Genomic DNA, 11,267 nt, shown 5'->3' on the forward strand with positions numbered 1-11,267 from the left:
TAATTAGTAGATCGATCGCGGGACCGACTCTCGGCCGACAGGACGCCGTCGAAAGTTATCCCGACGAGGAAGTACCAAGTCTTCCTACGAAGCGCAGATCGCTCCCGCCGAGTGCCACGACGCTCTCCCTAAACACCTTGCATCGTGACATCAAGGAAGCATTTAGCAGACGTTGCGGTAGCCTTCGAAAGAAACATCAACCAGCTCCCGAACCAGCTCCGCTGCCAATCGAATCTACCGACGTAAGCATACTCGTTACGGAACCCAGTCCAGAGAATTCAGCGCCGCCTACGAGGCCAGCACTCCTTAGACGACAATCCGCCGCCACGGTCGTTCATGTCCTCGTGCACAGGGAGAGCGAGGAATACCGAGACACCCAGCCCGACGACACCGTCACCAGTTGATCTTAAATCGTTACCGCTCGACATCCTTCCGAAATCATTTCTAACGAGAGGCTGGCCTGAGACCGATAGTTTTTTTTTATCACCCCGCGGGGAACACCGAAAGCTTTTCCGGTTACTTCTCTCCTCTCCCCTTTTCTTTGCCAACGTCGTTCTCGCGCTGTCGATTTCGCCCTCTGCTAAACTCCGGAGAACAAGAATATATCCGAACCGGTCAACGAATTTAATACAACTCTTCGCTCGAACAGCTTCGTCGGCAAACCGCAGATGTTCGGCGAACGTCGCGAGTCGACCGGTACATCGCCGATCTTAACGCGGTTTTTACGTAAATCGTCGCTTTGAAATATCTTTTCATATCTTTTCATATCTTTGCATACCTTTTGATTTTCGCTTTCTTTTTAGTGGCGAGACTCTGCGGCGTTCAACCGTGAATACCGTTCTTAGATACTGTTTTCTATAATTCTTTATAATTCAACGTGCTATGCGATAATTCTAATGAAATGGTAGCCTCGCACTTTCTCCATTGCTGTTTCCAGCTACAATCGTTACGCCGATCAAACGCGGTCAATTCGTTCTTTTGAACTTCGGATTACACTTTCTCTTAGCGCATATGCTTATTTTATGATATTTTGTTCCTTTTCGTGTACGGTAAACGCATAAAGGACTTTAACAAACTGTTCTTTCCATCCGAGGTTCGGATATTTTTAGCGGGTCACGCGAATCGTCACCACTCGAGGATTCTGTTCATCAGGATATTTGATTCATCGAGAAAATTCAGTCGTTCTCTGGAATTCTTGTTTAATTTCTCACAGGAACACGGTATTTTTACGCGAGTTTCGAGTTTCTCTACGGTGATTTGCAAAATTTAATATCAGACAGACGTGTTTTCTGTGAATCCCTTTGCGGCGATCAAGTTGGCTGACATGTAATCGTTATGAAACTGACAAGAAACGACGTTTCTCGAATGATTCTCAAGTGAACGAAAAGAAATCGGAGAATCAAAATGAAGCGTAATTGTAAAATCGCTTGAATGTGCTGTATCTGTTCAGAAACCAGAGTTTTCAAATTTCTTTTACATTAGCTTCACTTGTTACATTACTAACGTTGCAATGAATAATTAATGGGATTCGTGTTTAGATAAATGTAGAATTACAAACACGTGTAAAGTTTCTCTCGTTGCAGATGTGAATAATATTACAATTTCTTAATACGCAGTAGACATTTAATTGCGGTATACTTATAGATAATCCATAAAATTAATTTTTCCTGTGTAAACTGAGAAATGTCGAAAAATGAGGATATTCTTTTTCAAAACACTTTCAAATTATTAAGCACCTGTTCGAAATTACGTCAACATCAAACGGGCAAAGAGAAATACAAAATTCTAAAACGTTCGCATTTACTTCTGAAAGGTAATAATGATAAACGTAGAATTATGAATTAAATAAACTGGGCCTATCATTAATTGATCAAGTATTAGAACGTATTCAGAAAAGACATTTTGTTTCTTTACCATTTTTCAGATAACTGTTTTACAATAGAAGAAATTAGCATATAAAAAGATTGCTTTTATGCTATGCTTTAGGTCAAAATTAACTTTTGCATTTGATACAGTTGCTTATTTGTGTACGGTATTCTTAATGCATAAATTTACACGATCAATGTGAAGATCCCATTACAACAAATGAAAAAATTCATCGCATGAAATAAATTACATTACCAAATAATTCTGATTATCATTTACACTTGATTTAACTTGTTATCGATACGACAGAAGAGGCTTAAAAGCAAGTTCAATATGAAATACTCTAAAATAGTATGATTACATTGATTTTATAATTTCTAGCAAACTCTTTGTGTAATTTTAATTTTCTTTACTTTAATTCCTTATCAAGAAAAATATTGTGAATTGCTTCCATTTTAAATTTCTAATCGAGTAGGAGAAACACAGAGTCCAATTCGCAATTACATGACACAGAAATGCATTATTCGTTAAGGCCATCTTGTGTCTCATTTAAAATAAAAAATGGAATACGGCAGAAAATATTGTACAAGTACACATTTCACTCACAGATACGTAACTATGAACAAATACGAATTAGAAATGTAACATGACTGGAGTAATACGCGACTAAAATGAAATAATGATTACAAAAGGAAAAGGAGAGGGAAAAAGAACTGGAAAGGCAGGAAGACGGCAAGAGTGGGAGGGAGGGAGGAAGGGAGAGAAAGAGAGAAAGAATGTAATAGGTAAAGAAGGAAAGAGAAAGAGTTACATGGAAAAAGGAACAACGAATTTTGTAGTAATTAGTTGGATTTTTATGGTAACCTTATTGGTCCAATACCTCTCTATGAATTGTGTTGTTGCCAGAGTTGATAGTCCATGAAAATTGTTGCATCGATCATAGTTTAATTTATGCGAGCAATATTATTGTCCTCGTTCAATATGTACATACAAAGAATGCATAATACCATTTCTGTGAATGAATTAAATTTATATGGGATTATAAACCCTATCAACAACATGACGCATCGAGGGCATTGTTCATTTCTGCTAGCAGTGCTGTCCATGAGTGAAAGCTGTTCCGACATTACAATCCTCTCTTCTATGCTGTGAAATGTGCTTTGTTACAAAGCGCGACCCATAACACAGCATTATCAATAATAATGGTGTTGATTGTACATAATAACGAACAAGGAAAGAAAGGGAAAAAACAAAGAAAATAAGAGAAGATTCAGAGCTTATCATGGCCAACACTGTATTACGATATTTAAATCCCAGAAATAAGAACACAAAACTTATTCGGTTAGACTACAATAGATTTTCACCTTACCTCTCTCCATTTTCCTTTTCACAAATACGCGTTGCCATTAACACGCCACGACCTCTCGTCGACCTATAGTGCCTATTATTAGAAAACGATTGCGAATTAATATACGTATACAAATAAAAAAAAAAAAAGAATATAAACATGTTTACTAGATTTTCACGTTATAAATATTCGTATGAGACAATGGTACGAGTTAAATTTACATAAATTTCTCGTTAGAACGTACTACGTAGTACGTTACTTTTAGAGTTTAGCATTTAAAGCTTAATGCTTGGTATATCTGTTTTTTCGCGCGTTAACTTCAAGAAGACATAGCATCGAGAAGCACGAGGATGAAACCCGATTAAAAAAGGAACCGAAAGATAAAGAACGAAAGAACGAAAGAACGAAAGAACGAAAGAAAGAAAGAAAGAAAGAAAGAAAGAAAGAAAGAAAAAAATGAAGAAATAAATAAAGAAAGAAATAAATAAATAGATAAATAAATAAAAAGAAAAATAAATAAATAAACTTGAATATATTTCGAAGTCGATCCAATTCTGAAAGATGATCTTTGCAAGGCACGCATCGTAAAGCTATGTATCATGTCAATTAAAGACATATAGATTGGTACTTTATTCGTAATTGGCGTGTATACACGCGATACGTCTAGATATTACGTACTTATAACTATACCAAAACACAAGAGACTGGACACACGCGATTTTGCTATCCGAAATTTAAGGACAGCGAAATTCCAAAAATTGTACAATCACGCTCGGACACCCGATTGGGAATCCGAAATTGTTTAGATTATAATTTTTCAGATAGCGCATTTTTCTGCGTGTCTGTGTGCTTGCGTGCGTGCGTGTGAATAGAAAATTGATAAAGTAACACCTGCTCAAACCTATTCATATTAAAACTCACCGTCAGAATACACTTTAATGGATAAACCTTCGCAATTTATAGCTTTTTCTTTTGACACTGGCACGTACCGATTGATTACCTAAATTCACTTTCGTTTCAGTCAGCTTTTCATTCCATATACTTCTCGCGAACACAAGAAAATCAAAGTGACAATACTAAACCCATGCAACACACGACGAACACACATACGTGTATCATTATCACACAAGAGAAACAAATGTCCTACCGTTACCGGGTGAAAAGAAAAAAGCGTTAAAGGACAGAAGGTTTATTGAGAAAGAGTATTGAAACGATAGATGCCCATTAGTACAGGGTCAACGACAATCGAAAACTCAAAAATAGCTTTTTTCTCTTCTTCCGCATTTTCTTTTAAATTTATCTTTAAACAAAACTTATTAACACTATGTCGAACTATTCGGTATAAATTATTCTTAATTGTCAGCATTATATTATTAATAATTAATAATAATTTATTACAATATTAAAATTGTAACCCTGTTAGAAATTTATTGTAGATGAGAAAGTATAAATTTTATATTCCAACATCTGACAATGTGAAATTAGCGAGAAAAAGAAACTATGGGAAAAAATTACCAGAAGGAAGAAAGAGCGAGAGCGAACGAGAGAGAGCGAGCGAGCGAGCGAGCGAGAGAGAGAGAGAGAGAGAGAGAGAGAGAGAGAGAGAGAGAGAGAGAGAGAGAGAGAGAGAGAACGAGAGAGAGAGAGAGAGAGAGAGAGAGAGAGAGAGAGAGAGAGAGAGAGAGAGAGAGAGAGAGAGAGAGAGAGAGAGAGAGACAAAATAGATAAACAGACAGAGCAGAAAATATTATATTAGCATTGTAATGATTCATAAAATATGGAAAAAAAATTGAAAAAAGCAGAGAAACGTTCCTTTAACTTCAACTTGTAAATAGTTTAACAATCCTTGTTAGTCTGCAAGATTGATTGTTTCATCACATGTATTTATGAACAGAAAGTCGGGCATTGTTCTTCCATGTATGTATGTATTAATTCTGTTTAATCATATTTTTCAGTAGATTACTATTACATTGCAACATTTGTTGTATGAATTAATTGACAGTACTTTGTGCACATACTTGTTCCCCACCTACCCCTTAATCAATGTTTTTACATCTAAAATGTTCTTATTCTCTAATCTTTAAATCCACATTTAGTCCAATGTATTTTCTAAATAGCAACAATGCTCGATATAGTCTATAAGCTGATATGAGCAATCATTGAATTTTAAAATACACAATCTAATCAAATCTGATGTTATAATAAAAATGCTAATAATAATAAACGAAAGATGAATAATAAGAATGTTAACCCATGTAAGAATGACATTATATAAATATTCCTAAAAAATAAATTCTGGAGTTTATCGATAAAATTAATTCCAACATGTTAATGTTATGTTCCTTTCGAAGGAATTTTTTCAAATTTCTGAATTTTCTTTTCTAATGTATTTTTATAAACATTTATTTACGTATGTGGAACTGTACATGCGAAAACAACTATGTATACATGTCATATATATATATATATATATATATATATATAGTTGTATTATTGTATGATACATGTTAAATATTATATATAGAACTATACTTATTCTCATCTATTGACTTTTAACACTTCACTTAGTTGAAACTCTAGTACGCTTGTTCCATGAAAAATTGGTACCGTAAGAGCGTGGTTTAGGATTACTAATATTCGGTTTTTGAATATAATAATCCCATCCCATTTTTTCACAGTGTGCAACGGCTTCTTGCTCTGACGAAAACTGTACCTTGACATTAGACATAGGATCACCTCTAAGTATAAAAACATGATATTAGTAGAGTAACAAAACTTAAAGGATATATATCCATCGTTACACTCACGTCGAAACCCATCCCATCAGGGGATTTTCCCAACGTTCGCGTGTATCAAAATCAATTTGCCAAAAATGTATATTATTTGTTCCTGACTGCATGGCATTTTTTGCAGGGCAATAGATGCGAACTTTACGAGTCTTTATGTGTTCTTCCGGGACACCAGATGCCAATCCAACATCTTCGTTCATTGATATAGTAATTTCACTTTTTTCTATGTTTTCGTCGATAATTTTTCCTATATCATCAATACTTTTGGACACTGGTTTATTCGGTATGGAAAGTGCCTTGTCTATTTTAGACGTATCCGCAAAATATCTTTTGGGTAATCTACAAATCAAATCTGTCTTTCTGTACAATATTCTTAGCACTTTTGTAACTATAAGATACGGTCAACTGTGTAAAATTAAAAAGTCATAATCCATACTTGAAAATTAGTTTTATAAAAACAAAAATAAGTCGAATAAGAAACACGAATTCAAGTAATCACTTACGCGTAACATTTTGCGATATCACCACTTGTACGTAGGAACGATATTGCACGAAGTGCCATTTTACACAGTAAAAGTTAACTATGTAAATATGAACAATACGATCAAAAGTCTCACTTCGATTCTCTTACATCAATATTTTCAGATCAACACATTTTCTTAGGTAAGATTACTTGCGCATGCGTCAATTATCGTGCAAGTATCATTTTACAAATAGAGTGGTAAGATGTATCTATATCTAATTATTTAGGACACGGATCACACAGCATAGAGTTGCTTAGAGAAGTAAAATCTATTGAAATTTTGATACCTTTAAGTCAGGACTACATGAACGTTTTATACGCGGCCTTATAAAAACATTGCAAGTACCTAGGTAGGCACCTTACAATGATAAGATGTTTTTCAATGGTAGACGCGCGTGGAGCAGGCTGTGACCGTTATTTTGATTTCTCTTTGTTTTTAATATTACTAAAAAATTATATATAATTAATATAACTTGTTACCACTTCATTGTAGTTGGTAATAAACAACTAGTGTAATTTTATTTTTCATTATAGCTTTTTTTCTAAATAAGTTTATTATATTGTATATTTACGTTACTTATAAATTATATTGAAACATGTAGCACATTAGATGGGTTATGTGATATTAATAAAACAAAATCTCTTACACTCCTGATTATAATTTATGAATTGATCAAACGCACATTACTTACGAATTATTAATATAACTATTATACAAATGATTTATATAATTAGTTTATTTTTGACAGAAAATTAAGTATCTATAGTTATGTGAATGGCTCAGGATAATAGTCGAACTCCTATTTCTGAGTTTTTCCTCGAGAAAGAAAGAAAATATTATTAATAACATTGTAATATTAATAGTTAATAAATCCAAGAACATTTCACAGAAACTTTTTTCTCTGGAACTTAGAAATAAAAGTTATACCCAACTTCGACTTAATAACAGTTTTGGTTTACACCTACTATTTAGTTAAGTTAACACTTATTATTTAAAAGACTTTGAACTAAATAGTAATTACATTTTAGGTAAAAATGCCCATTGATCAAAAACGTCTTAATGGCCCAGAAGTATCGTTTCCTTATCATATTTACTCTAATATTAACGACAAGGGTGATAAAGTAAAGTATGATTTAAGTAAAAGAAATGACAAACGTACCAACAGTGAAATAAGAAAAATTTGTAAGATTTTAAATAATATAAATTTACATTCGTATTATTAAATATATAATTAATTAAATTATTTTATTAATATATCGATTATAATACTTGCTTCTTTGTATTTATAGTTTTAAAAACAGGTGTAATTAGTCAAGCTAAAGGTTCTGCATATATAGAAATGGGAAACACAAAAGTAGTTTGCTCAGTATTCGATCCCAGAGAAGTACCAAATAAGAGTGGCTATTGTGTTCAAGGAGAAATCTATTGTGAATTTAAATTTGCCTCTTTTTCATGCGAGAAGCGCAGAATTCATCAACAAAATGCAGAAGAAAAACAATATAGTTTGATTTTACAGAAAGCATTAGAACCAGCGGTTTGTTTGGTAAGTATTAATTTATGATCTTGATTACAGATTTAATTAAAAGTGTTTATTTCTAAATGTCTTGTACAAATGTCATTAAATAATCAATGTTTCTAAATATATACGTATACATACAATAGTATACATATAAATAAGCTTTTAAAATGTTCTTGATGAAACAGATTTATTAAATGATTTATATGTTTTCTTACAAAAGTATATAATTACAATATTTTTACAGCACGAGTTTCCTAATTTTCAAGTAGATGTATACGCCATGGTCCTAGATAATGCTGGATCTTCATTGGCTGCAGCGATCATGGCAGCTAGTGTTGCCTTAGCTAATGCAGGTGTTCCTATGTTTGGTTTGGTTACAGCTTCCACCATTGTAAGTACATTATTCAAAAATATAATTGTGAAGTATCTTCTTTTGATAAACATGTTAACATAATAATAATAATGCAGGGCATTTACGGTAACAACTTCTTAGTGGATCCTACAGATACAGAAGAGGCAATATGTAACACACAACCAGATCACGAAAATAATTTTAATCATGGGATACTAACGCTTGCTAGTCTTCCCCAACATGGTCAAATCTCAGAGGTGTTCCTACTTGGCAGTATTGATACAAATTCGATTGTGCGCGCAACAGATACTTTAACGACAGTTAATAAAGATATATGCCCTGTGCTTCAACAGTGTTTAGTTAAAACAATTATGAAATTACACAATTAAGTAACTAAAATAATAAATATTTTAATTAATGAACAATTTTTTAATGCAATTAAATATATATTTTTACAATAGAAAATTTGTATAATTTTAATATTTTCATAATCACTGTACTGCTTATAACAACTATTTCATATACAACGTATCAAAATGCAATTTAATCTTTTATAAAATTGAGGAATTTTTCAGAATTTCGATAGTCATACGTATAGTGGTACAATTCTTCTTCCATTCCATATTTATATTAATTTTTTCTCCATTTTCCACTTTGCTTGCACACATATAATTGTCAACAGTTATGTTCAACAGAAAAGGTACATAAAAGATACATAAATTACACCTTGCATTCTAAGAAAAAAACTAAATCTATGCAGATAAAGTTGAAATTACATAAATATATAAATTAAGAACAAATTCTAAGAGGTGACTATCTCTCGATCAAGGCACTGCATTATCGAGAAGACACTTCAGTGGTCAGTTTTAAAGGTATTTTTTTCAGTCTGCCCCACAGTAAGTATGAGGAAATTTTGAAAAAAATAGTTTTGGAAGTCATTCTATTTATCTTGACTAAGTTAATATACTTTGCTATTAAAAACAAATTTAACATTAGGAAAAAGTTACTAGTTGCCCGTCGGGTCGAAAACCAAGATATCTTACCTACATTTTATCCTTTTAAGGCATAACATTAATATATAATGATAAATTAAGTTACTGTTTCTTAAAGCTCTTCAGAATTGGATAAATATTATCAAATGCTTCATAAATCTCCTGTCGAACCTTCGCACCTATATAAACATTAATTAATTAAATTATCTTTGAAAATAATTATGTTTACAGATTGTAATCCGTACAGATTGAATACTTACCCGTTAAGACTACTTTCCCTGATACAAATATAAGTAAAACAATCCTAGGTTTAACCATTCTGTATATTAAGCCAGGAAAAAGTTCAGGTTCATACGAGGAGAACTGTCCATGAGTAAGCACCAAGCCTTCTAATCTAATTGGAAATTTTACATCGCAACTGCCTACCATGTTCTGTATTTTAAAGTCAAGGAACTTTGCCTGTAGCCAAAATAAATTAATTTTAATATTATCAATTATAAATGATCGGTATTACCAATAAAATATTTACTAACAGGGAAACCCAGCTTTTGAATAATTCTGGCATACTTTCTTGCAGCTAGTCGAGAGTCTTCTTCACTCTTTGCCCCTGTACAAACCATTTTTCCACTACTAAATATTAGAGCAGTAGTCCTTGGCTCTCTTATCCTCATAATAACTGCAGCAAATCTTTTTGGATTATATTCTGCGTTTCTTGCATGAAGAGCAATTTTCTTCAAATCTAATTTGCAGTTCAAATTGACTGTAGAGACAATGTTTCTGTAAATAAAAATAGCATGTAATATTTATCATAGCGTTTTCTAAGTTAAACTTTTATTTACTGAAGCTGTGGTAAAATCCCTGGATCCGCAGAAGCTGGAGTCATTGGTGTCATAGGACCCGGAGTGGATGGTCCTATCGATGAAGGTGCGATGTGATTATTATTCTGAACTAAAGGGGACATCATATTTTGCTAAAAATAAATTTTTTCTTGAAGTCATATTATAACAGCAGATAAATTAATAACTATATATTATTTAGTTACCGGCGTTTGTGGTTGCATAAGACTTTGAGGTGGCGCAAATGCAGGTGTTGTCGCATAAGCGTGCATAGTTTTTTGCGGTGTTCCTATCATAAGCATTCCACTCTGCATGTTTGGACTCATGGCATGTAATTGTTGTAATTGATATTGTTGCTGTTGCTGTTGTTGCTGCTGCTGCTGCTGCTGTTGTTGCTGTTGTTGTTGCTGCTGCTGCTGTTGTTGCTGTTGCTGCTGCTGTGGTGGTTGTTGTTGCTGCTGTTGTTGCAAAGCATTAGGCAAGATTTGTTGATCCTCTTCTGGTTGATGCAAAGGAGTTCCTATACTGGGTATACTAAACCCTGGACTTGGTAGCATCTGATCCATTTTCTTCGGTTTGTCTTTACAACGCTCAGTATAAAAATGTCTTTAATTATCTTCTGAATCAATTTGTAATTAATTAAAGAATCTATTAGAAACAGTTGATTTAAAAAGGAACTTTATAATTTCAATAATGTTCATATTTTTAAAAAAATAGCACTTCACCAATAAAATTTATAGGTTACACTTTACACAAAAACGAAACTTCATAATTATCCCTGTATTGATTAAAAATAAAAACTCTATATATTTTACGTAAAATTAAATCTAAAGAGATTTAATATATGGTAGGTTTTGTTTCTATTTATTCTCCATCACTTTCTGCTTGTTTGTTTACAACCTAGCTTTAAAAATGTCCATAAACTTATAGCTTATAGCAAGGCAATCCACTTGTTTAATTGTGTGGCGTGTATTATAAGGTACCTAGGTAGGTAGATACCATAAAGTACTTATTTACTCATATAAATATCATATAATTAGA

The 11,267-nt window shown here is 32.9% G+C and overlaps 4 protein-coding genes across 12 annotated transcripts in view; 2 read left to right on the plus strand and 2 right to left on the minus strand.

Moving 5' to 3' along the window:
• Positions 1-4,916, plus strand: part of LOC116429262 (sodium channel protein 60E) — a 40,298-nt gene extending 35,382 nt beyond the window's left edge. For 2 of the 3 annotated variants that reach the window (XM_076366176.1, XM_076366178.1), the window contains one exon: positions 8-4,916. In XM_076366176.1, coding sequence (XP_076222291.1) covers positions 8-404 — 397 coding nt within the window. In that variant the 3' untranslated portion in view covers positions 405-4,916. The remainder of the gene's footprint in view (positions 1-7) is intronic. The other variant, XM_076366177.1, reaches the window with a different exon arrangement.
• Positions 3,260-6,714, minus strand: ND-18 (NADH:ubiquinone oxidoreductase subunit 18). 2 transcript variants are annotated; one of them, XR_012998266.1, is made up of 4 exons: positions 6,507-6,714; positions 6,022-6,342; positions 4,204-5,952; positions 3,260-3,307 (listed from the first exon to the last, which is right to left on the minus strand). XR_012998266.1 is itself a non-coding variant. In XM_031982125.2 (3 exons), the coding sequence occupies exons 1-3, from the start codon at positions 6,563-6,565 to the stop codon at positions 5,775-5,777; spliced, it is 558 nt and encodes a 185-aa protein (XP_031837985.1). In that variant the 5' UTR covers positions 6,566-6,714; the 3' UTR covers positions 3,364-5,774. The 2 variants fall into 2 exon arrangements, 1 of the variants encoding a protein (XP_031837985.1); XM_031982125.2 differs by lacking the exon at positions 3,260-3,307 and having other exon boundaries at positions 3,364-5,952.
• Positions 6,715-6,731: 17 nt separating this feature from the next.
• Positions 6,732-8,823, plus strand: LOC116429312 (exosome complex component MTR3). Of its 4 annotated transcripts, none has more exons than XM_031982113.2 (5): positions 6,732-6,876; positions 7,556-7,709; positions 7,817-8,070; positions 8,291-8,437; positions 8,515-8,823. In XM_031982113.2, the coding sequence occupies exons 2-5, from the start codon at positions 7,562-7,564 to the stop codon at positions 8,785-8,787; spliced, it is 822 nt and encodes a 273-aa protein (XP_031837973.1). In that variant the 5' UTR covers positions 6,732-6,876; positions 7,556-7,561; the 3' UTR covers positions 8,788-8,823. The 4 variants fall into 4 exon arrangements, with proteins under 4 accessions (XP_031837973.1, XP_031837971.1, XP_031837972.1 ...); XM_031982111.2 differs by lacking the exon at positions 6,732-6,876 and adding an exon at positions 6,884-7,038; XM_031982112.2 differs by lacking the exon at positions 6,732-6,876 and adding an exon at positions 6,892-7,022.
• On the minus strand, positions 8,739-10,802 carry Tbp (TATA binding protein). Of its 3 annotated transcripts, none has more exons than XR_004235464.2 (6): positions 10,433-10,802; positions 10,230-10,360; positions 9,924-10,167; positions 9,651-9,849; positions 9,442-9,569; positions 8,739-8,791 (listed from the first exon to the last, which is right to left on the minus strand). XR_004235464.2 is itself a non-coding variant. In XM_031982110.2 (5 exons), exons 1-5 carry the CDS (start codon positions 10,790-10,792, stop codon positions 9,493-9,495), a joined length of 1,011 nt encoding a protein of 336 aa, XP_031837970.1. In that variant the 5' UTR covers positions 10,793-10,802; the 3' UTR covers positions 8,739-9,492. The 3 variants fall into 3 exon arrangements, 1 of the variants encoding a protein (XP_031837970.1); XR_004235463.2 differs by having other exon boundaries at positions 8,739-9,369; XM_031982110.2 differs by having other exon boundaries at positions 8,739-9,569.
• Positions 10,803-11,267: the final 465 nt, after the last annotated feature.

Source organism: Nomia melanderi, chromosome 3 (assembly GCF_051020985.1).
Source record: "Nomia melanderi isolate GNS246 chromosome 3, iyNomMela1, whole genome shotgun sequence".
NCBI classification, from domain to species: Eukaryota; Metazoa; Arthropoda; class Insecta; order Hymenoptera; family Halictidae; genus Nomia; species Nomia melanderi.

Coding starts and splice junctions, on each gene's coding strand:
- LOC116429312 (XM_031982113.2), top strand. CDS start 7,562: ATGCCCATTGATCAAAAACGTCTTAATGGCCCAGAAGTATCGTTTCCT. Junction 8,071..8,290: donor TAGAACCAGCGGTTTGTTTG/GTAAGTATTAAT, acceptor ATATTTTTACAG/CACGAGTTTCCTAATTTTCA. Junction 8,438..8,514: donor TGGTTACAGCTTCCACCATT/GTAAGTACATTA, acceptor ATAATAATGCAG/GGCATTTACGGTAACAACTT.
- Tbp (XM_031982110.2), bottom strand. CDS start 10,792: ATGGATCAGATGCTACCAAGTCCAGGGTTTAGTATACCCAGTATAGGA. Junction 10,168..10,229: donor GGGATTTTACCACAGCTTCA/GTAAATAAAAGT, acceptor TTTTATTTACAG/AAACATTGTCTCTACAGTCA. Junction 9,850..9,923: donor TTCAAAAGCTGGGTTTCCCT/GTTAGTAAATAT, acceptor TTTTGGCTACAG/GCAAAGTTCCTTGACTTTAA.
- ND-18 (XM_031982125.2), bottom strand. CDS start 6,565: ATGGCACTTCGTGCAATATCGTTCCTACGTACAAGTGGTGATATCGCA. Junction 6,343..6,506: donor GATATCGCAAAATGTTACGC/GTAAGTGATTAC, acceptor TTTGATTTGTAG/ATTACCCAAAAGATATTTTG. Junction 5,953..6,021: donor CTGATGGGATGGGTTTCGAC/GTGAGTGTAACG, acceptor TTTTATACTTAG/AGGTGATCCTATGTCTAATG.